The sequence below is a fragment of the Mesocricetus auratus genome, unplaced genomic scaffold (assembly GCF_017639785.1).
Source record: "Mesocricetus auratus isolate SY011 unplaced genomic scaffold, BCM_Maur_2.0 Super-Scaffold_100013, whole genome shotgun sequence".
NCBI classification, from domain to species: Eukaryota; Metazoa; Chordata; class Mammalia; order Rodentia; family Cricetidae; genus Mesocricetus; species Mesocricetus auratus.
This window is the reverse complement of record NW_024429196.1, coordinates 59,153,097-59,177,622: the sequence shown is the minus strand read 5'-3', so window position 1 is coordinate 59,177,622 and position 24,526 is coordinate 59,153,097. Positions and strand designations below refer to the sequence as shown.

The following is a 24,526-nucleotide window of genomic DNA, read 5'->3' as shown; positions in this document are numbered from 1 at the left end:
GCTCCTTTTTTCGAAGGGCTTGTTTGTATGGTGTTTGCTAGGCAGCTTCACATTGATGTGGCAAGACACCTGAGGAATTACTTAAATAAGGACAAAAACTTTACCTCAGTCCATGAGTTCAGAGCTTTTCAATCCATGGCTGCTTGGCTCTGTTGCTTTAGTTAAAAAAAAAAAAAAGATGAACGGGGAATGGGCCCATTGTCACTGACCCAGCAAAATTACAGATGGCTTTTGAAGTCGCTGGTTAACAAAGTAGCTGAGAAAGTGAAATTCCTAGATAAGGTAAGCAAAATTACGTTGTGCTGAACGAGGGCAGCTGCCTTTTAAACTCTTGCCGGCAGATTCACTGCAAGCTGCGCCTCCCAACACAGCTGCTCCTTAATGATCAATTGAGCCCTGGACATTTCAGAAATGTCCTGAAAGCTTTTGTTTTTTGCTTCCTAGGAACAATTTCAAGACTTACAGTTGTTTCAACAAGGGAGCACATGCTCATGGTGGCACATGCTTGCAGCCAGTCCCTCCATCTACACAGTGAAACCTGCTGAGAGAACTAAGGGTGAGAGAGTTCTTTCAACTAATCAGCCCCGCTCACTGAGTGCCCTTCCCGTACACAGTGGCCACATATGGGGCATACAGTGTCTGATCCCCAAGTTATCCTTCATACATGAGCATACCTCTTCCCAGGTCTCACAATGTCTGTCCTTGAAAATGGGAGCTAAGCTTATTTCCCCTACCATGATGTGCAAGCAAATCATGAAACATGAGTACAAGCTGTTTACAAACCTTTAAACATTAAACAACACATTAAGGCAATAATTTTCCTCTTCGAACTCCTTGCTACACAACATAGCTTAAATTCTTGCTATACTCTAGGGGTTTTAAACTTATCCACGTAATACTATTAAAGTTCAGTTAATAGAAACGATCTCACTTACGTTACCTAAGCTAGTTTCAAACTTTGGAGCTCAAACAAATCTTTTGCCTCAGTCCCTGGGTATTGAGTGTTTGGTGCACCTGCCACCTTCTGGCTATAAAACCAATTCTTGGCTGCTTTTATCCTTCTATTAGAGAAATTCTTACTGTGACTGAAAGGCATACTTGCCTCATTCTTTCTCACCTAAAAAAGAATGTAATACCAGTCACCCAGAGTACAGCACCCATGCCTATGGAGTCAGGGTTTCCTGTGTTCAACCAATCCTCCTGCCTCAGCATTTTGTGTGCCATCAAACTGAGTGTTTTAAGTCTCAGGAGTTAGCCACTGGGTACATAGTAAGCATTAACTATTCTTAGTGTACTTAACAAATTCAGGGAGAAAAAAAATACTGAGATTAGAAATGCTGGTGGGAGAGTCAGGTCTGAATAGACACGACACGCGCTGGAGGTAGAGCCAGGACTATAAGTCTGATGCTAACCTGGGCTACACAGTGAGACTGTCTTTAAAACAACAAAAATGCTGGTATGCCCGTCGGTGGCAAAGCACTTGCCTAGTGCATGCGTGAATAAGACCTGCGTTTGGTCACAGCACGCACAAGAGGAGAAGGGGCAGATACAGAAATGACTAACAGCAGCAATTCATAAAACAATACTAGGTACAAGATGCTGGGTCTGAAGATGCTGTCGTATTTAAAATAACAAATTAGAGCTGCTGTCAGGCACAGGTGCTATAGTTGCAGAAGCCTTGCTCTCCAGGCGCACATAGCGCCGCAGTCAGAAGTACAAATGGTAGGAAACTGGCCTAAGCGCCTCTTGTTCTTATTTTACAAACTCCACACCTCCATCAGCTGACTGTACACTTAAAAACCTGTAAGGAATGTTTCGCGCAACTTAGCCTTTTCCTTTCTCCATCCTGCCTTATTTGTCCCCATTTCTTCCACACCGCTCCTTCCCATTTATTTGTTCTATAAAATGAGCTATCCAGTCTTACTCTCCAGTCAGTCCTAGTTGGTAGAAATCATAATTTACAACAAAATTGTAAGTTGAGCATCCAAAGTTAAACTGCTAATTTGTAAGGTTTTGATTCACAAAAGCAGCAATTCTGTATGAGTATCACCTTAACTCCTATGTCCTTCGGTTTTGTGTGTTCTGTGTGTGGGTGTACCTTCACATCTATGTACATGCATGTGGAGGCCAGAGGCCAATCTCCAGGCAGCATCCACCTTGTTTTTTGTTCAGTCTCTCAGTGAACATGAAGCCCACCATGTAAGCTAGGCTGGCAGGACAGCAAATCCCAGGGATTCACCTATCTTGACTTTCCTGGAACTGGGATTATAAACCGTGGGTTCTGGGGATGGAATCCAACACGGCAAGACCTTGACTAAGCATCTCCCCAGCCTTTCAATCTGATCAAAATTATTCTAGATAAAATAGAACATAGTATCCATCAATAAAAAGGAATGTGCTACCAACATACACAAGATCAACTGAAAATGTGAAGTCACCAAGCATGGTGACACACACCTATAATCCCAGTACTTGGAAGACTGACACAACCTGGGCTCAAAGGTAAAAATAAACACAAAACACTCCTCTGTCAAAGAAGGCAGAGCTCACGCTGAGGCACTCCCGCTGCCAAGAGCTGTGGGAAAGAGAAATCCAATTGATGATAGCACAATCAGCTGACTGTACACTTAAAAACCTGTAAGGAATGTTTCGCGCAACTTAGCCTTTTCCTTTCTCCATCCTGCCTTATTTGTCCCCATTTCTTCCACACCGCTCCTTCCCATTTATTTGTTCTATAAAATGAGCTATCCAGTCTTACTCTCCAGTCAGTCCTAGTTGGTAGAAATCATAATTTACAGCATAATTACAGCTCTGGCTGCTCTACATTAGGGTAGAGACTATAAGGGAAGAACACAATGTCTGGAGGCAGCAGAACAGTCTAGACATTAAGGTGCTTGTGCAGATCCACTAGCCACATTTCATGAAATGTATTTAAAATGAGCACAGTACTTCAAGCAAGATACAAAATGATAGCAATTTTTATTACCAAATGCAACATGAATATATATTCTTTACAAGCCCACGTTTCCTTTGACAAACCTCTCAATCCTGTTATCTACCCCAATTTCTTCTACATCCTTTCCCACATGTTATTAGGAATTTGGAATAGCTTCTAATAAACCTTTAAAAATAACCATATACATATATATCCATAAGAAACACATAGTAGAAGCAGGCACCCACAGTTAAACACTGAGCCATATTCCTGGAATCCAGTTGGTGAAAGGGAGGAGGGATGAGCAAAGGAGCCAAGACTGTGCTGGAGAAACCCAGGAACAGCTGACCTGATGTAGTGAGAGCACGGAGACCCTAGTAGTAAATCTGGGGAACCAGCATTGGACTGAACCAAGCCCTCTGAATGTGGATGCTAGCTAGGAGGCCAGGGAAGTCTATGGGACCTCTAACAGTGGAACCAGTGTTTACCCCTCGAGTAGAAATGGACTTTGGGAGCCCATTACCTATGGAGGGATACTATTGCAGCTCAGAAATAAGAAAGAGAGTCTAGGCCCTCCCCCAGATGATGTGAGGGAGCTTGATGGTCCCCCGTGGAGGGCCTCACTATCCTTGGGGAGTAGTGGATTGGGGGGTCGGTGGGGGCATGGGAAGATGGGAGGTCGAGGGAATGGGGGGATTGATATGTAAAAAAGATTGTTTCTAAAATAAAATAAAAAAGCGATGCTGAAAAGAAAAAGAAGCCGAGCGGTGGTGGCGCATGCCTTTAATCCCAGCACTCAGGAGGCAGAGGCAGGCGGATCTCTGTGAGTTCGAGGCCAGGCTGGACCGATAGCCTCCAAAACAATACAGAGAAACCCTGTCTCGTAAAAACCAAAAAAAAAAAAAAAAAAAAAAGAAAAGAAAAGAAAAAGAAATACATAGTATTGTTTCTCACATAGATCTAATGCTAACTTATTTTATACCCACCACTTACCATTCCCCCCTTAGTATTACATTTTAAAGATCTATCCATGTGAACACAGGTCATTCCCCATTCAGAAAGACAATTAAACTGTGTTCCCCTATACAATTCTCCAGTGGAGTGACAGACAGTAGTCACTGCTAGGGTAGAATCTAGTCTCACCTGTGACTTTTTACAATGAGACTTTCATGTATAATTTACCCATTTAAAGTACTGATTTGCAAAACAAGAAAACTGATAAATTACTGAAACAATAAAACAAATAGTAATAAGAATATATTAAAATATTAAGGAAAATATAAACCTGTAGGGTACAATTTTGATTCATGGTTTGAAGCATTTATTAAAATAATGAGTATTACACGATCATAACAGCCATTTTCTCCTATGCAAAGATTTAAAACATCAGCATATTTACTCCATAAGCATAATTACTGCAGTCACACTTTTTATATTTTTTGCTTTCTTCTTTTATGACTATGATGTCTTTCTCCATCCCTGAAATAAATAGGCATAAAATTATAAATAAGAGACATTTTAATACTAGAGCTTTCTAATAATTCAACAGTAATATATTTTTACCAGACATAACTATAGTAAGTTAAAACATGCATTCAGAACTGAATAATACTTTTTTTATTGAGGGGGAGAACAGTCTCACTATATAGCTCCAGCTAGCTTAGAACTTACTATGTACACCAGGCTGGCCTTGAACTCAGAGATCACCTGCCTCTGCCTCCTGAGTACTGAGATTTAAGACACACATCACCACTCCCAGCTGACAAGACTTTATGAATAAAAAGGGAAAGTCAAATTACTAAAATTAAGATCAAGATTAAAATACAGGTAAGCAAAATGAGGAGGCTCTAATTAGGGAGAGGAAGGGAGATAAATACAAAAGAGGGCAAAATAATAAAGATGTCTGAAAAAAGTTACAAGGAATGATACTATTAACTAGTTAATAAAACAAAAACAAAACCATACTACACCTAAGTCTCTTTACAAATATATGATTTATATGAAATTTTCTCATCTGGGCTGACAATGTTCCCTCTAGAACCAAACCAAAGACCACCTAACAAAACCCCAACACCAGTCATGAAAAGCTTTCTTTTGAGTTGTTGGTGAAAGTTGCCTAAAAAACTCCCAAAACATTACAGGTTGGCTGCCCCTCAGAGGTGGGAGGTAAGTCCCTATTGAAGACACCATGTACTTCAGACACAGGGCCAGAGACACTGAGCTGGAACTGACAGGAATAAATGCCTTCTCCTTGAGACTAGCTTTCAGGGTACCAGAAGGCACTATGCAAGTTTCCAAAGGAGGGAAGCAACCAACAGTCCTATCCAGCTCTGAACCACAGCAATGACCAGCATGGCACAATAGCCCTAAAGGTACAGGAATGGCAGAAATACCTTGATAACCAGAAGCTCTCTAACTGGACTTAAGACATGCTCAACAAGAGGAAAATCATGTCAACTCTGAAAAGAGTCAAAGTACAGTTTCTACTAGACGGGCAAGAGTTCATCTGTGGGAATCGGGGGTAACTAAACAAGCCTTTCATCTTCATAAGAGAACTAAATCACAGCTAGCTTCAGACATACAGACTGAATGAGAGTACAATTAGCAAAACTGTCAGGCCAATACAAAAAGCTTTCCAGGGCTAGAGAGATGGCGCGAATGTTTGCTGCTCTTGCAGAGGACCAGGGTTCAGTTCCCCTCATCCAGGCAGCTCACAAGTATGCATAGCTACAGTTCCAGGACATCCAGTGCCTTCTTCTGGCCTCCATAGGTAGCTGCACACACTGGATGAAATAAGCTCATGCAAGCACACACACTTTTGTATTTTCTTTTTGAGACAGGGTTTCTCTGTATAGCAGCCCTGGCTATCCTGGAACTCACTTTATTTACCATCCTAGTCTTGAACTCAAGATATCCACCTGCCTCTGCCTCCTGAGTACTGGGATCAAAGGTGTGTACCACCACAGTCTGGCAAATAACTTTTTAAAAAAAGATTCACTAATTGTTTAGCAGTGACCCTAGAGACACAAGTGAAAGTCTAGTGTTTAACAACACTGAGCACACCAAACTAAGAGCCAGGCATATGGTGCATAACTTTAATCCCAGCAGTTGGAAGGCAGAGACAGGTAGATCTCTGTGAGTTTAAGACCAGCTTGGTCTATACAGTGAGTTCCACAACAACCAGAGCTACCCAGTGAGACCCTGTCTCAGAAAAACAAAACAAAAACAAAACAAAAACAAAGAAACAACAGCAACAAACAAACAAACAATAACAACAAAACTAAGTAGGACACAGATCCTGTCTTCCAGGAGCTAAGACTCTCTTGGGAAGATAGTACAGCAAACAATAATGTACTAGTTAAGACTGTCCTTTTTGATGAAGTAAAATAGGGCTCAGGAAAAGACAATACTTTACCAAAGCACCAAAAATAAACAAACAAACAAACAAATAAATTAGGGCACAGTATAAATGGCATAGATGTTGATGAAAACTCAAGTCAGGCTAGCCAGGGCAGACTGTGCACTCCATGGGGTAACAGAAAGTACAAGAAACAAGCAGAAACTGATGCTAAGTGCTGAAAGCCACTCAAAGGAATGTGAAGTCTGCTGTCGAGTTTTAAGAGAATTCACTTGGGCAGCACATAAGAAATGGATTCACAGAGTGTGAGTTTAGAGACATTTGCAGCAACCCAAAATGCAACTGTTATTCTCTAATCTAGACAGACAGCAACAGGAACAGAAGGGAGGCACATAGCAGAATGGAAAGGAATTTGGACCTGACCAGAGGGTAAGCAGTAAATGACTACCTGATTCCCAGCTTAGGTAAATTTGAGAGGGTTATCCCACCAACCAGGACAGGAATACTGGGGAAGAAGGACAGACTAAGAGACAGTCAGAGCCCTAGTAAATGTGACACCCAGGGGGATGCACAGTAAGCAGCTGGCATACAAGATTAGATAATTTTAACTTATTATTTAACATTAATTCATATCTCCTAGTTATTAAAATTATACTACCAAGAGTAAAATTTATGGATAAAAATTGGATGTGTTTGATTCTAACAATATTTCAACTGGAGAATTAGCATGAACAATGAGAAACACGAGAAAACAATATGAACAGAAGAAAGGTCTAAGCAAATATCATAACATTGTCTTATCCAGACATTACTTTCATGTCAGGTTAAGAAGTGATTTAAAAAAAAAGGGGGGGAGGCACCAGACAGTCACCTGGTGGTACAAGTTTATAACCCAGGCTACTTGGCAGGCAGAGGCAAGAGGATCACAAGGTCAAGGCCTGCCTTGGCTCTCTAGTGAGGTCAAGGCCAGATTGGGTAACACAGTGAAGTTCTGTCTACATATACATATACATATACATATACATATACATATACATATACATATACATATACATATACATATACAGACTGAAGTTATAGCCTACGATGCATAAGTCTCTAGAAAAGGGGCTGGGGGAGGGCGATGTTTTGCTGTGTACACAGGACTAGGAACTACCAACTCTACAGGGGTAGTCTATGAACCAAGCAATGGTGAATTTGAAGAACTGCATGAATTCCTCCCGTAACTTAACTTATTCCTACAATTTATTTTCCTGCATTCTACAACAAAGTCAACAATACTGGATAATTCATGGGTACACAGACGCACCTCTCTTTCCTTCTTCTCGACTCGGAATTTTTATCCTTATTTCTTTTTCGTTTGTGTGGACTCCTACTCCTAGCCCTTCTATGTCTTGAATTTTCCACATCCAAATAACTTCCACCAGACTGCCGTGAGTCTACCGATGCTGACCGCCTTTCTTCATTCCTGCAGTAAATAAATACAGAAAGGAACATCCATCAGTTCTCCATTGTACTCATTGACCTAATGTATACCTTTCTGTATCACATCAATGGCTAGGGTGTAAATAAACAAGCATAATCTAATATTCCACAAAAGTAGCATTCGGATAAACAGCCCCTATAATATAACTTACTTCTATTTCCCTATCAAGGTTGCATATCCCTATGCCTGGCAACATCACAACTCTTAAGAACAGTAATTCTAAGCACTGGCAATAAACAAGCACCAATGAATCACAGTATGTTACCAAGAGTCTTGGAAACGCTATGGTTTAGTAGTACATATAGGTGATACATTAAAAAGACACTACTTTAAGTCAGACACACAATTACAGCACATGAGAGACACACTACACAGCAAGTGCATGCTCCTGGGTTCAATATAAAGAGAATTAAATAAGCAAAGGCTTCATCAGAAAGACATGACACACTTTTCAGCACCATCCTCTGCTCTCTCCTGCTCTTGCCAGTGGTTACTGAGCTCCTCCATGTGCACCTTTATCACGTCCCGAATTACCTGGGAAGAAGCAAAACCAACTTCAGATAAGGAAGTTTCCTTAAAACTTAAGAACATAAAACTAGAAAAAGGGGCTAGAGGGATGGCTCAGGGTTAAAAGCATCTGCGCTCTTCCGAAGACCAAGTTTGGTTCCTAGCATCCACGTGGTATGGCTCACAACCACCTATAACTCAAGATTTGGGGATCTGATGCCCTCTTCTGGCCTCCTTGGGGGGCACCTGCACTCATATGGATGTAACCACACACCTATATGTAATTAAAAATAAAATCTTTTACTAAGGGCTATGATATAATGGACTATGAGATGCATGTATTTAGGAACTATAAAAAAGGCACTTGTCACAGTGGTGAATAAATGGTAGGTGGCAGTACTATTTCACTGTTAAATTTCAAGTTGGAGCTATGCTATGATTATTTAAGAAATTAGCCTTATTCTTTGGGAATACACACATACTATTTTGGGATAAAGAATCACGATGTATGGAACTTATTCTTGGATAATGCAAGGAAAAAAATGTACAGATACAGAATAGTAAAATATGTACAGAAAGGAAAAATAGTGGCTGGGTGGCTATGCCTATAATCCCACGACGAAAGGAATTCTAAAATACACTGGGCTACACAGTGAAACACTTTCGAAAAAGGGCAGGCGGATAAAGAGAGATAGAGTAATGGAATACAAGTGACATGAAGGCAGAAGGAGGGACTATTTGAGGTGAGGGAGGGGGCAGAGACAAGAGAAGACAATGAGGAGTTTATGAATAGCAAACAATGATGGCACATGCATACAAAAACATCAGAATGAAACCTATCATGTTACAGTAAAATTTTTAAAATTAAAAAAGAATGAAGGAACAAAAAGGGAGGGTTGGATAAGAATGGTGAGTATACAAAGCACAACACCTACAATGAAAAGTTGTGCAGAATTCTTAGTGCTGCTCCTAGTCTTAAAACTTCTGTATGAGACATGGTTTTTAAACCTTATAATTAAACCAAGATTAAAGACAGGGTGTGAAACATTACAGTTACTTCACAGATGCTCCTCCAGAGTCAAGTCCATAAGCTCTGAGAAAAACTTGAAAGTTTTTTCTATCTTACTTACACTATCAAGCACAGGACTAGTCCCAGGGAAGACAGATAAAACCAAAACAGAGCTGACACTTCTCTCCTGCCAACAAGGAAATGTTTCAAAGAATAGGAAATGGGGGCAATTACCAAAGAAAGACACTACAGAGGATTGTGAAGTAGCCCATGTCTTTAATCTCAGCACTTGGGAGACAGAGGCAGGCAGATCTCTTTGATTTCAAGGCCAGGCTGGTCTACATAGTGAATTCCAGGACAGTCAGAACTACACAGAGAAACCCTGTCGCAAAAACAAACAACAAAGAAAGTCACTACAGTTCAGACCTGATTGCAGTTTTTCCCTCCCTCAGAGAAACTTTCCATAGCTCAAAAGCTAAACACAGAACAATGCCAACGTCTTCCATGACTTCAGGAAACCACACAGTAGAGGCCTCAGTGAGCACAATAGGCAGTTTCCACAGAACCCTAATCTCCAGTCATCCCCAAAAGACTGTCAATGTTTTAAAATCTGTACTCAGCAATACCCGCTGCTGTCCAGCTGATAATCCTTAGCCCTACTTCTGGTCCACTATATACTTTCCTATGGAAACCCAGCAGCCCAGGCTGAGCCAGCAGAGGGGCATAAGCCACACACCCCGGCAGTCACATGCCAGCTCCAGTATCTCTCGAGCAGCTCATTACTACTTTTTGATAACTCTACATGAGCTCACTGAAGTCTGCTGGTTAAATGAAAATGGCTCCCACAGAATTATTGGATGTGTGGTCTTGGAGAAAGTGTGTCTCAGAAGCTCAAGACAGGCCAATGTCACTCTCTTCCAACTGCCTGCCGATCCAGATGTAGAACTCAGAACTTCTCCAGCACCACGTCTGTCTGCATACTGAGATGCTTTCCAACATGATGATAATGAACTAAACCTCTGAACTGTAACCCATCCACAATTAAATGTTTCCTTTAGAAGAGGTCATGGTGTCTTTACACAGCAATAGAAACCCTAACTTAGACAACCACCTAGAACCCACCTAGCACAGCTCTGCCACACACAAAAAGGTCAGGAAGTATCCTTAAGCTTCCTTGCTTCCTTTTCCCCTCAGAGCTGTGGCCTATAAGACCTCACCAATCTAACCTTTTAAAAAAGAACCACTGCTCCCTCATACTTTAGCACACACACAATCTGGAACATGGTTCACTCTTAGCACTGAAAGTTCAGATGATATCTTCTTGCCATCACCTCTGCAGACCCTACAGCAGTGTGCATACATAATAACTATAATCTGTAACTTTTTGCTGAACCTTGCCAAAATTCAGGTTCTAATCCAGAGCAAACAAAAATTATGCAAGGCATAAAACAGAAGCTAGGAAGAGTAAAATGCAAGCAAAGTCAGAAAAAGGGGTAAATTACTAGTGTAGAGGCAGGACGTAGACTGTTAAGGGACATAAACTCTCAGGAGGCCAGAAAGAAGACTGCTGAGAATGAGTTCCAGGACAGCCCGAGCTCTGGGTTACATACAGTGAGAGAACCTGTCTCAGTGAATGAATGAGTCCATGAATTGACTAATAAAAATTAAAAAAATCTCAGCCTCAATATCTGGTAAAGTAGTGAAAGCATGTTAAAGTCTCTGCAAAAGAGGCTGGGGAGACAAGTCAGCAGTTGGGAGCACTGATTTGTCTTGCAGAAGACCTGCATTCAGTTCCCAGCATCCACATGGCAGCTCACAAGCATTTGTAACTCCAACTCTCAGTGATCTGACATACTCTTCTGGCCTCTGCACATGTGGCACACTGACACAGACACAAGCAAAACACTCACACATGAAATAAAAATAATATTGAAAATATTTATGCAAAAAGTAGTAGCTAACATTTACTGAGGAATTTCTTTTTCTGTTTCTCTCTCTCTCTCTCTTTTTGAGACAGGGTTTCTCTGTATAGCTAGCTTTACCTATGTTGGAACTCACTCGTAGAGCAGGCTGGCTTCAAACTCAAAGAGATTCGCCTGCTTCTGCTTCCCTAGTGCTGGTATTAAAGATGTGCGCTGCCACTGCCTGGCTGAGGGTTTGTAGCACACTGACTGATCTTCATGATAACCCTGCAAAGGTTGTACTATTGTAAAAAGGAGGTGGGGTTTCTCCCAGAATCTAAGAAAGCTCAGCAGGGGCTGGAAAGGGTGCTATAAGCATTGGCTAGTCTTCAAGAGGACCCATTTCAATTCCCAGCAGCCACATGATGGCTCACGAGCATCTGTAACTCCAGTTCCAGATCCAACACTCTCTTCTGGTGTATATGAACACCTAAACATACATAATGCATACATATATACTCAGGCATACACAAAATAAAATCTAAAATAAAATAAAAAAGCTCAAATAATTCATGCAAGTCAATGGCAAATAGCAGAGTCAACTCAAGCCAAGGAACATGGTGGCATACTTTAATTCCAGCATTCAGGAATTAGAAGCAAGGAGGATCTGTGTGTTTGATACCAGCATGATCTACATATTGAGTTCCAGGACAGAGAGGACAATATAGAGAGCCAGCCGCAACTCATTACCCACCCTCTCTCAAGCCAAGGACAGGAAAAAGCCCAAAGTTATACTCTCATGACAACAAAATACCACTTTCTCAAAAAGTGGTGTCTTTAAAGGTTATACAATCTCCACAGATGATGTCAGCACCTAGGGAAGCCTTTGTCTGACAAGGAGGTAGGCCTGTGAACACTGGGCAAATACAAAAGAGGTATGGCATTGCGGTGTTATCTTGCTTAAATAAAGCCTGTCTGAAGGTCAGAGAATGAAGCTTGCCACTAGCTAACCATAGAGGTCTGGAGGTCTGTACAGACAGACAGGAAGTGAGATGTCTGGGCAGAAACAGGAAGTGATATGGCTGGACAGAAAGAGGATATAAGCAGGGAGAAACAGAAACTTGCACTTTTGTCTGCTGAGATGCTAAGGAGGTAAGGTGTGGCTGTGGCTTGTTCCTTCTTCTCTCTGGGCTCTCAGTGTTTTCCTCTATTTCTGACTCTTAAGTTTTTATTATTTAGACCAATTAAGAACTCCATTTACATTTTTTGGCACCCAACATGGGGCATGAACCCACAACCCAGGGATTAAGAGTCTCATACTTTACTAACTCAGGACATTTCAGAAAAACCTCCAAGGGCATAAAACAGACTTAGAAAACAATGGGAAATATTTATCCTCAACACAAGTGCTATAAGATTATGTGACACTTACCTCAGTGTATGACTTTTTGGTTATATGAACATTCTTGGCTCTGTAGGATTGGCGTCTTCTTTTGTAATCTCTCACTTCTGCCAAGATTTCCAGGTAAGATTTTGGACTTTTTCGGCTATTATCTAATGAAAGAATAAAATTATTACATCCTTAGAAGTTTTAAATTCACATATGTATGTAATATATATAGTATATATTATATTATGCATCTGTTTGTGGGTTTGTCCATGTGAGTGAGGGTGTCTGAGGAGTCCAGAGGACGCCATCTGGTCCCTTGGAGCAGGAGTTACAGGCAGCTATGAGCCACCCAATGGGGATACTGAGAACCAAACTTGAGTCCTTTGCAAGAGCATTACAAGCTCTTAACCACTGATCTATCTATTCCCACTTTTAAATTAAGAACTTACAGTTAGGAATAATCCTTTTCAAGGTAACACACAAAAAGTTTCAAAATATTCTATATTATGTACACAAGCAGGCTATTTTTAACCACTCTTTTAACCCATTAGGTAAACACAGAATTGTTCAAGTCCACAGATTACATAAAACTAGCAATTTTACAGGTGGAACTATTTAAAGTAGAAGTTAAAGTAAAACTCCATTCATAAGTAATCCCATTAATTAATAAAATCAATATGAGATAGAGGATACAAAGCCAACCATCTTACCCCACCTCAAATGGCACAAAAATGAAATCACTTTACTAACACTCATGAGATAGAATGCCAAGAAATGTAAGGAATGATATTCATCTTAAACCTTGATTGACTTTAGCAGCCAAGTCTACAAACAGATCGCTGTCGTTTTCAATGACTTGAGAACCCGATCGCTTTTTCTTTGTCTCCTCAATGACAAAATCATAAAGGGCAAGACGATCTGCTTGGGTAAGGTCACAAACAGATCGTTTGTGATTCAGAGGAACTTCAACAGGCAATGAAGAGTACATTCCTAAGAGAGAATAAGACAAGAGTAAATGAGGGGTGATGCACATAGACTTACACTTCCTTTAAGTATGTGCATCAATGCAACATTAACACAAGCTACTTTTTTACATAAAAAAATAAAAAGGATGTGATAAATGGTAATGTCCATGGATGTCTGCTATTCTCTCCACACAAGATTAAGACAGGGTCCATGAAACCAGGCAGTAATAACCACAGGAAAAGGCTTGCTCATCAGAAAGTCTGTTTTCCCTTCATGATGATGTCTTGCCATGTTTGCCAGGTTGGTGAAGACTCTGAGCTTCAAGGGATTCTTCTGCTTCAGCTTCCCAAGTCACTAGGACTACAGGCACAAGCCACAGGAACAGGCTAAGAAAGCCTCTGTATAACTTAAGTATGGCCTCTATTACAAAAGGAGGAATTATTTCTGTGCAAATGTCTTTTTTCTCATAAAAGCTGAAAATATTTTTGTAGGCAATGTACATTTTTAGTCCTTCTAAAAACAAACTAAGGAACTATGAATATGTTTAAAAAACTCATATGAAACATTAATAGACATTCAATACTCAAGTTCATTACATCTGTGCAATGACTAGAATAGGGAATCAAAAAATGCAAATTAAGCCCCAAGTATGATGGCACACACTAATCCTAGCTCTCAGGATTGGGAAGATCACAGTCAGGCCTACACAGCGAGAGGTCAACCTGGGTGGGCTACACAGTGAGACCTTTTTGTTTAAAGTAGAAATCTTAAAGTTCCTAAGACCAGGAGAAGACTATTTAAACTAGTTTTAATTTCCAAAAGAGGAAGTATGCTGGCTTAACTAAACAAATAGAAAAGGTAGCAGCAGTACACCTAACTAGTTATGATCATTCTAAAATCTGCTCACGAACAAACAATAAGTAAATACAATACCTTGATATGATGTATTAAAACATCGAAGAAAAATTTTGTTTTGAGATTCAAGCATTCTCAAAGAAATAAAATGATTGTAACTATAAACAAAGCAGTTGAAAATAGTCTTCCTACTGCAAAGAGAACATCATGACTAAAGGAAGGCTAATGTTTGCTACGTCACCCTAAAAGAGTTATAGGAGCTCTCCCCAGACCTCATTAATATCTCAGATAAGAGGCAAAAGAAGAATCCAAATAAGAGCATACACAGAACTAAGCATATTAAAAAAGAGAAAGGAAAAAAAGGAATGACTTTACATTTCACACTTCTCCACAAGCTAAGGAGAGATCAGTGGCACTGAGGCTGGGGTTTGACACCTGGACGATGCTACCAGGGGCTGGAAATCAGTGAGAATCCCTCTTAAATCAGCCAATCACTCTGATGCTGAGGCACTATCAAAAGACTTTATGTAGCCAGGTGTTAAACATAATATACAACATAAAACTGGCTTTGGCAAGCCTAATAATTCCTTTGAATATAAGCTATAAAAATCTGAGAGGAAAAATACAAAATTAAAAACAGTGCAATAATGAAGTTCAAAGTTCTCTTTTATTCATTAATCTTAAACTTCTTTATGATAGAAACTAACACTTATATATGCAATCAAAATTCCAAACCAAGACTTCTAAGAGCGACAATTATTGAGATAAAGTCAGAAGTTTCAGTGACACTTTTAAAAGGATATCATTTGAAAAAAGGATACTGCATATCTTTAAATAAGGAGTACATTCAGGTTCCTAATTCCTCTTTATACTCACCCCAATTACTGAAAAAGAAAAAGTACAGAAAAGGTTAAACAACAAACTACATTTTAAATGTCTCGTAACAGATATTTGTGATAAAAAAAAAGGATAAGCACACTTAAGCAAGCTTTATTTATAGGAAGTGTAAATTTTCAAACTGAAAGTTTCCATATGTTTATGTGCTGTCAGTCCTCTTCTTGCATTCTTTAAATTGTGGTAAAATAGAAATGAAATACAATTCATCCTTCTTATCAATTTTACTTATACAGTTCAGAGGACTGGACCAGACTTCACTATAAGCACTCATCATCACCTTGTCCCATCTCCAGAACTCTCATCACACCAAAATCAGACTTTAATTAATGCCCATTCTTCCTGTTGTCACTAGCCATCATGGCAAACTTACCCATGACACACATATTTTAGTCAAAGGAACTGTCTCAGTGTGGCACTCATGCCTGTACAGAGCACCTCCACAGGGACAATCCCTAACATTAAATAAAAATAAAAACGAGGCCTATGAGAGAAAACTAATTTACCCAAATGGCCCTCCAAGGTTCTTCTATAGGACGCTGATAGCAAACCATTTGCCACATCTCAAATATGTGTCATGAAACTTAAAGCAACATGAATGCTTAATATTGGAGAAAAAAGGTAAACCACTAAGTATAAAATTATTACTTATGATCAAAAACCAGTCAAAATAGCTGCACAAGACAGTAATCACCTAGGCCTAGGCTGTTCCCATCATGTGGAGGTTAGTAGAGCTTAGGTCTGACTGACACAACAGGCACAACAAAACATTCACTGCCAAAAGACTTCCATTCTAGTGCATCTTAAACTATTAATAAGATGAAGAAATGCATATCGCATCATGTTCACCTGAATAAATCAGTAAGAAAGTAGTTAGAGATTCTTGTTCTCAGGTTCCAGAAGCAAAAAATATCTGAGACATAAGTAGACCACAAAGATAGTCCTGATTTTTAAAAAATGCAGAACCCTACATGAGATTTAAGCACATTTTTAAAAGAGGATTACAGATGACATTAAAATAGCAATCAAATCTTAAGATGAATTCAAAATCAAGTAAGATTCTTTATTCTACTGGGTTCAAAGTAATTCTCAGATGCCCTAAGATCAATTCCCAGTACTACAAAAACCAAGACAACTGCTTCTGTGATGAGCTGAGCTCGGATGTCTAAACTTTACTGTCTAGTTCTATAAAGTCACACCCTGTGACCTTTTCTAAATCTTTTACTTATATAAAACTCACCCATGTCATACTAATACTTTCTGCACATTATTTTTCTTAGACAGTATGCCTACAAGTTACTGTAGCACTTGCCATGTCTATTCTCAAAAGACAAGACAACTATTCTGCTACACAGAAGAACAAAAACTGACAAGTTACTTATGTAAGGGTGAGTAGCAGGCTTACTTTTAGACTGACAAACAATAAATGAATGGTCAGGGCACTGACATGAGCATGTGTGTACAGTCTGATGTTCTCACAACGATGGAATACATTTGAACATCAAAAAGAACCCCAGTCCATGACTATCACTACATGAAGTTCATTTGTAACCCAAAATAGAATTCAGCTGAGAGCCTGTGACACAAGACAGAATTTCATTCTGGATGCAGCCTTGCAGCCACCCAGCAAAGGTGAGTTTCTTTCCTTTATGTTTCTTCACATATATGGAGGAAAACAATTCTCCAACATAGCACAAGTTTGCTGGGAAAAAGAAATGAAACATGCAAAAGAGCTCTGGAGTGAAGGAGTTTAAAAAATAAAAGGATTAGCTGGGTGTGTGGCACATACCAGGAACTCCAGCATTCCCAACGGAGGCTGAGGTAAGAGCATTGTCAGACTGAGGGAGCCTAGGCCAGAGACCCTGTCTCAAAGAATCAAGAGGGGCGGGAGTGGACAACAACAACGAAAACACCAACGGCTTTGAGAACAAACACACAAGGACTTTCTCAGCCTGGCCCTATCAGCCAGTTGTTTACTATCTGTAACATACCGGATTACATGAGCCAAGTACTCTTTCAACTCCAAAACAAACTCATTACTCTATCTAAACCAGCTACAAGTCAGTATCTTAAAAGTCAAGACTCTCAAAAGAACCTTCATTTAAAAAAAGAAAAAAGTTAATTCTACTGCTCTATTAACAGGGCCAACAAACAGAAATAACAGAGATCCTAAAAGACTCAGTGATCACAGATCAGTGATCTATAAATTTGAAAGCTGAACTGAAGCCAACAGGCGCCAAAGTGGGAACCTTGAAAGGAAATATGATTAGGCTGGTAAGATGGCTCAGTGGGTAAAGATCCTTGCCACCAAGTCTGGCCACATGAGTTCAACCCTCAGAAGCCGCACTGTGGAAGGAGAGAATTGACTTCCTAAAGTCGTCCTTGAACCTCTACACGTTATGGCGCATGTGCTACCCCAAATATATTTCTGGCTACTGGAAGTAACGAACGCAAGATACACAGACCAAGAACAAAACAAATCTTCATTCTACCATCACAGTGCAACTCAGGAGAAACCACTTCCAGATAGTTTCTAGTTTGTCAAACTTTAAGGCAGAAACATTTTAAAACAGCTCTTAGCCAGACATGAGACCTTACAAGCCCATGAAGACAAAAGCAGATAACCACCGTGCTTGTGCTTTCCTGGGGCATTCAATGTCTCAGAGATCACAAATGCAAACTTAGGAGGAAATATTCTGAGAGAATAGTATGAATATTTCAATATTTTCAAGCTCTCAGGGTCGGGTACTTGAACCCCAACAGAACAAAACAAGACACCCTTATCTAATATACTTACTCACTAAATAATTTGTTTCTAAAAAACTTACCCACAAGGCAATCACACCTATCAGTTAATGTCAAAACAGTACCCCTGGCTGAGATGGTGTTTGAGGGAGCCTCCCGTGTATCTCAATAGGAAATAGCTATTAATCAAGTTGAAACAATGTAAGCTATTCCACTGTTAAATGTAAAACTGATCCTTTTCCAATGTAACCTTTTCACAAGGGTTTTCTTTGAGAAGTAGTATCATGCTTATATGAGAGAGAAGAAATACCTTGATTCACCACTTAGCTGAAACTACAACAACACTTACTTGGACTATAACAATCCCCATCTTTCCCAGCTGCAGTTTTAGCTTGTTTAATTATCTGGAACTGTGAGTCCTTATCTGAAAAAGAAAAATCAGAATCATGGCTTATAAACTCAATTAAGTTCTGAGCTAGCTACAGCCCAAGAGGTGATCAGTTTCCAGTTAGTTCAGAAAACATAACCAGGCATTCAGGATTAGCAGGTACAAATTCAAGCAACTAATATCTCTTAAAGTCCAGCCTCCACTTGAAGTGTATTAGGTTTATCATAATCTTTAAGGGATGGGGATAGTGTGCGTCCCTGGCAAATAGACTCTAGGTTCAGTCTCCAGTACCATAAAAAGTTAAGAAATGTAAGCAATAACTAGGGCAATATCTCACCAAAAGTTACATATCTGAGTTGAATCAGGGCATCTGCTTCTAAAGGTCAATCAAGACTTTAACCATACACTGCTAATAACTGGAACACATCCTATTTCTATCTTCCCTTTCTCTTCTCTCCACATTGTATGAATCATGATCCTACCACCCTTCCTCGAGTCTTCAGTCAATACTACATGATCATATTTTTGTTATAACCCACAAGGGAGGTATGTGCCCTACTATATAATTGTTTGGTTTTGGTTTTTTAAGACAGGGTTTCTCTATGTAACAGTCCTGGCTATCCAGGAACTTGCTCTATAGACCAGGCAGGTCACAAACTCAGAGATCCACTCGCCTCTGCCTCTCTAGTGCTGAGATTTAAGGTGTGTGCCACCATGCCTGTTCTACCACACAAAATTCTTCAGGATTTTTCACTCCCTGTTAAGATAAGCCCAGTCCTATTTTTACATTACATGAACTATCATCATTGTGTATTAAATACTATTATCATTAATCATAAGAATGTCTATAATACCCATTCTTTTGCTAAAGAAAAATTAACACAAAAACTTGACTATTTTTAAATTATAATCTAATATACTTACTCAAAGTAACTGAAGGAATCTTCAAATTCTCATAGAAAAAAGCAGGATTGTACATTTCATCCTAAACAGTAAAAAAAAAAAAAAAAAAAAGAAACCTTAGCTAGTATTCTTAAGGACTCACAATTGGCTGTTCTAAGATTTGAAATAAATAATACCACTATTTAACTATCTAACAATTTGTGAAGTTAGGCAAAGTACTATCTATTCTACAAGGGCTCACAATACACTCTCCTAACTTACAAATGAATAAATTACATTACAGGTGATGTAATAAACAAGTGTTACCTCTTCCTCTTTGGCATAACCCAGCTTCCTCAATCTGCAAGATTCCATGTGCTTTGCTAGTGATGATTTAGGCATATGATGATTGGAATCATAAGGGCATATCATGATTTCATCCTGCAAAAATCAAACAGAAAGAAGAAAATAGTATTTAACCAACAATCTGGCACTTCCTTTTCTGCAGAGCTCCCTTCAATGTGGGTGCTTGTAAAAAAGGGAATTCTCTCAATGCATCAGTCTAAAGCCTCAGTCCTCTCTCCAGCCCTTCAGAGTTTTACTTCCTTTTTTTCTCGTTTATTTGTTTTCAAGACAAGGTTTCTCTGTGTGGTCTTTGCTATCCTGGAACTCACTCTGTAAACTAAGCTGGCCTCGAACTCACAGAGATCCTCCTTGCTTCTGCCTACAAAGTGCTCAGATTAAAGGTGTGGGCCACCATCATCACCCAACTGAGCTTAACTTTTTTAATGATTGACTCCCTGTCTCCCCAGACTCACAGTCATTGATGTTTATTTCTATAATCTGCCATCACTACCTCACTGACACCGGCCACTAGCAATCTTCCTCCTACTGAAGCCAAAGAGCATACTTGTATTTGAGCTTTTGATCCTGGGACTCCTGGTACACTTTGCTCTCTTTTGTTGCTTGTATGTGCACATGTATACAGGGGCACATGTGTAAATGTGCATGTGTGGAAGTCAGAGATCAACATCAGGTGTCTTTCTCAGTCACTCTCTACCTCATTTTTTGAGACAAGGTCTCTTACTAATCTGAAGTTCGCCTAATTGGGCAAGACTGGCTAGCCAGCAAGCCCCATGTCTCCAGTACTGAGGCTGCTGGTTCTAGGGATGCTCATGCTTCTGAAGCAAGCACATTATCAGCTCAGTGGCCTCCCCAGCCCTTGTTTTGTTTTGTTTGTGTGGCAGGCTCCTGCTATGTAGCCCAAGCTGTCCTTGAACTCACTCATGGCCATCTTCCACCTCAGCCTCCACTGTGCTGGGAATTACAATTATTCCTCACCACATCTAGCTCCTCATAAATGTTTATTTCTACCCCTCTGGTTCTTATTTGGTTTCCTGCAGTTGCCCCTTTTAAATGCTGGTATTTCATGTAATCATTAACCTCTTGTCGTTTGATAACATGTTTCCTAGCAATATTCTGGTTTCAATTATCATTATACTTTTGTTCCCCAAATCTACCTCATCGGGCACCTTACACTAGGAATAAGGTGGCTCAGAGGGCAAAGCATTCACCAATCAAGTCTGAGAGCCTGAGCTCAGAAGAGAGAAATGATCCACAAAACTATCCTGAACCACCCCACATCATATACACACAAAATTTTCCTTAGTCTTTTTAGTAATTAAGTACCTTATTCTTAAAGTTCAACAGGAACAAAAATAAGTTCAATATATTCATGATTTGTGTGATTGTTGATCTTAATTGTCAAATTGATAAAACCTAGAATCACCTAGGGTCTTTGAACCTATATCTATGGAGAAGCATCTTGACTGGGTTAATTTTTGAGGCTGAAGACTGTGGGTGGAACTATTCCCTGGCTCAGGTTGCTAAACTGTACAAAAGGAAAAAGCGGGCTGAACACAGAGATTCATTGCGCTTCTTGGTTGCAGATGCAATGACCAACTGCCTCAAGACCCTGTAGCTTTGGCTTCCCTACCATCATAGACTTTACCTTACACTGCAAGCCTTCTTAGTTTTTGTCCCCTTGTGATAAAACACCCTGCAAAAGCAACTTAAGAAGAGTTTATCTGGCCCACAGTTCCAGATTACAATCCATCCTGCAGAGAAGTCACACCTGCAAAGGTGCAAACGCAGTAGCTATTCACATCCACAATTACAGGATGAGGCAAAGACTGTATGACACGCTAGTGCTTAAGTTATTTTTTCCTTTAATTTAATACAGGGCCCAGCCCATAATATGGTGCCACCCACCTTCAGAGTGAATTTCCCCACCTTAATTAATCCAATTAATAAATCTCTCCCTGGGATGCCCATAGGCCAACCTACTTTATTAGGTATACATCTTATTAAAAACACAAATGTAATTTGAATATGCCCTGGCTTAAAATTTGCCTATGCCTCCTCCCCTGTTGCCCTCATTTAAAAGACAAACAACTACAATAAAACAAGATTCTCTAGTATGACTGACAAGGACCTTTAGGTTCTAACCACCTACCTACCATTACAACATTCGCATGTATATTATGGTGTCCTGGTTGCTCTGGAACCTACTATGTAGACCAGGCTTGCTCAAATTTACAGAGATTCATCTGTCTGCCTCCCAGATGCTGGGATTAAAGGTGTCTACCACTATGCCTGGCCATCAGCTATCCTCCTAATGTTCTAGCCACCCGTAAGTACTTGAAGCTCTCCAATCTTATCATTTAAGCCTGGAATTTCAAGTGTGCTAATGCTTTCTCTGTGCTTCATCTAGCCAATTCTACTCATTTACTTTTCAGCTTTGAAATTTGGGGGGGGGGGGGGGTTGAGCAGGGCCAGGGAGATGACTCAGTAAAAGAAGCATAAGGGCCCCCTGAGTTCAAATTCCCAGAACCCATGCAAAAGACGGGCATGGTTGATATGCATCTGCAATGTCTGTGCTCCCACTATGAGACAGGAGAGCAACAGGAAAATGCCCAGAAGCTCACAGACCAGCTAGAATGGTGTATGCAATATCAAGACAAGAGACCCTGAACAAAGTAAAAGTCAATGATCCATAACCCAGGTCATACCCCATACACACCCACGCAGATTTTTAAAACACACTTTTCCAGAAGCATTTGCTGACCCACCATAGTCTATAGTAACCAGAACTACGAAAATTGTAACTCCACCCATCACAGACTTTGCCACACGACAATACAACAGCTGTCATTTCTCTGTATCCCCCTCACTGCCACCATGAAGCTCCCTACCATGTCATTGCTTTCCACTAAGCAGTATCACAGAAACATGGAGGTTCATTAAGTATCTGGTTGCATCTATTCTAGAAATTATCAATGTCATTTCCCAGGTTTTTTTTTAAGCCAGTTACTCTTCTGAGTATCAGATAAGCGTGTACTCCACAGCTTACTGTCAGTATCTACGGATTTAACAATGGAGTTTTACACATAGCAATTAAGTACACAAATTCTCAGAGGTCAGAAGGCCTGCATTCAAACCCCAGCTGCCATTCAGTATCAGTGTATACACTTTGATGTTGTGTTTCCTCATCTACAGAATGCTGCCAATCATTCTGGCCTCGGAGGGTTAGGGTGAATTTTAAATTAAGTAATGTGTGCCTTATACAAAGTGTTAGGTGAGTGTTAATACCCTGATGCTGAGTAAGCAATGCTATAGAAGGGTGTAGTGGGCCCTGCTCAATGGCCTGGAAATTCCATAAATTATCTAATACATAGCTCAAAATTTTTCAGTTCCCCCAAATTCTACACAGTACCGTTACTAGGTTTTAATCCACGAGCTATAATTGGTTAATTCGCAACTCCAAATATACTTGTAAAGGAACAATGGAGGGTATTTTCCTTCTAATTTCCACTTCAGTTTTAATAGTGAGTAGCTTATATGTAAACCAAACATCTCTTAAATATTTCCATTGGCGTGAGACTTAAACCTTGTTTAGTAAACGCAGTAGAGTAAACGCTGGGGGTATAAGAAATCACTGCGCAATGCAAATTCCCCTTCATCCTGCGCTCATCGGAGCAAAAGTCAAGATCACTCAGATACACTTCTTCAGGGTCAGCTTTAATCGTCCCAGAACCGGTACTTTCCGAGTGGAAGGTGTCCGGGTTTAAGGCAGAGAAAAGAGAACTCGACTCCAGCTTTCCTGACCCTGACTCTGAACGCCATGCGGAATCCTTATGACAGATGACAAAGCAAATCGTCAAACCCATCAGCAGCACCCCCCGGGACATGCATCCAACGACCCCTACGCTCCTCTGCACCGCAGCGGGGTGGAGCGCTCGGAGAGACCCGGACCGAACGCGCGCCTTCCTCTCGACGAGAAGCCCATGGCCCCGGAGAGGCCGGGCCGCCTCGTCCCTCACCTCGGCCGCCGCCTCGTCCCCAGGGTCCAGCTGATCCAGGCTCCATCCCAGGGACGCCGTCACCTCCTCCAGAGTCCGGCAGCAGCTCTCTACGAACTCACTCAACTCCTCCTGCAGCCGCCGCCGCTCCTCCAAAGGAGGAGGCTCAACCTCCATGGTCGCTGCTCGCCTCGCACAGGAAGTAGTCGAACTGCGGGCCGCGCGCGGGCTTCTGGGAGCTGTGGGCGGGGCCAGAGTGGCACCAGCCTATAAGGAAGAGCCGCGGGCAGGGCGGGAGCGGTAGTTTTGAAAGGTGTGTTCCGGGCTCTTCCGGACAAGACTTCGTTTATTTAACAGCTGGTTTGTACTTGTGTCTTATCGTCCCAGAACATCATCTCCCACGCCTCGTCAGCGTTTTTGTTAAAAAATTATTTATATCGGCAAGAAAGCTTAAAGAATAACAAAAAAGTGGCGTAGCCTTCCTCTAGCTCATTAGCATTTCGCCACTTTCAGTTACTCTAAATGTCTTCATAACTTCTTGACGCTGCATCACAAATATTAGCATGCACGTCCTCAGAACCCTTTCCTACATAACTGCAATGCACGATCAAACAGAAATTAAACCGGTGCACGTCTTGGTCCCAGCTCTTGGGAGGCAGAGGCAGGTGGATCTCTGTGAGTTCGAAGCCAGTTAGTTACAAAGCTACACAGAGAAACCCTGTTTCAAAAAATAACAAAAAAAAAAAAAGAAGAAGGAAGTAAGAGAGGGAGGGAGAAAGGAAGGGAGAGAGAAAAGAAAATTCGTAAAATCATCTAAAAGTATAGTTTGTTTTCTGCCATATTCTTCTT

The 24,526-nt window shown here is 40.5% G+C and overlaps 1 protein-coding gene across 1 annotated transcript; it reads right to left on the bottom strand.

Annotated features, from left to right (window-relative positions):
• Positions 1–4,239: 4,239 nt before the first annotated feature.
• Positions 4,240–23,894, bottom strand: Snrnp48 (small nuclear ribonucleoprotein U11/U12 subunit 48). Its single transcript, XM_005066372.4, has 9 exons — positions 23,699–23,894; positions 19,644–19,757; positions 19,359–19,419; positions 18,396–18,470; positions 13,388–13,576; positions 12,629–12,750; positions 8,228–8,313; positions 7,603–7,761; positions 4,240–4,414 (listed from the first exon to the last, which is right to left on the bottom strand). The coding sequence occupies exons 1-9, from the start codon at positions 23,852–23,854 to the stop codon at positions 4,366–4,368; spliced, it is 1,011 nt and encodes a 336-aa protein (XP_005066429.1). The 5' UTR covers positions 23,855–23,894; the 3' UTR covers positions 4,240–4,365.
• Positions 23,895–24,526: the final 632 nt, after the last annotated feature.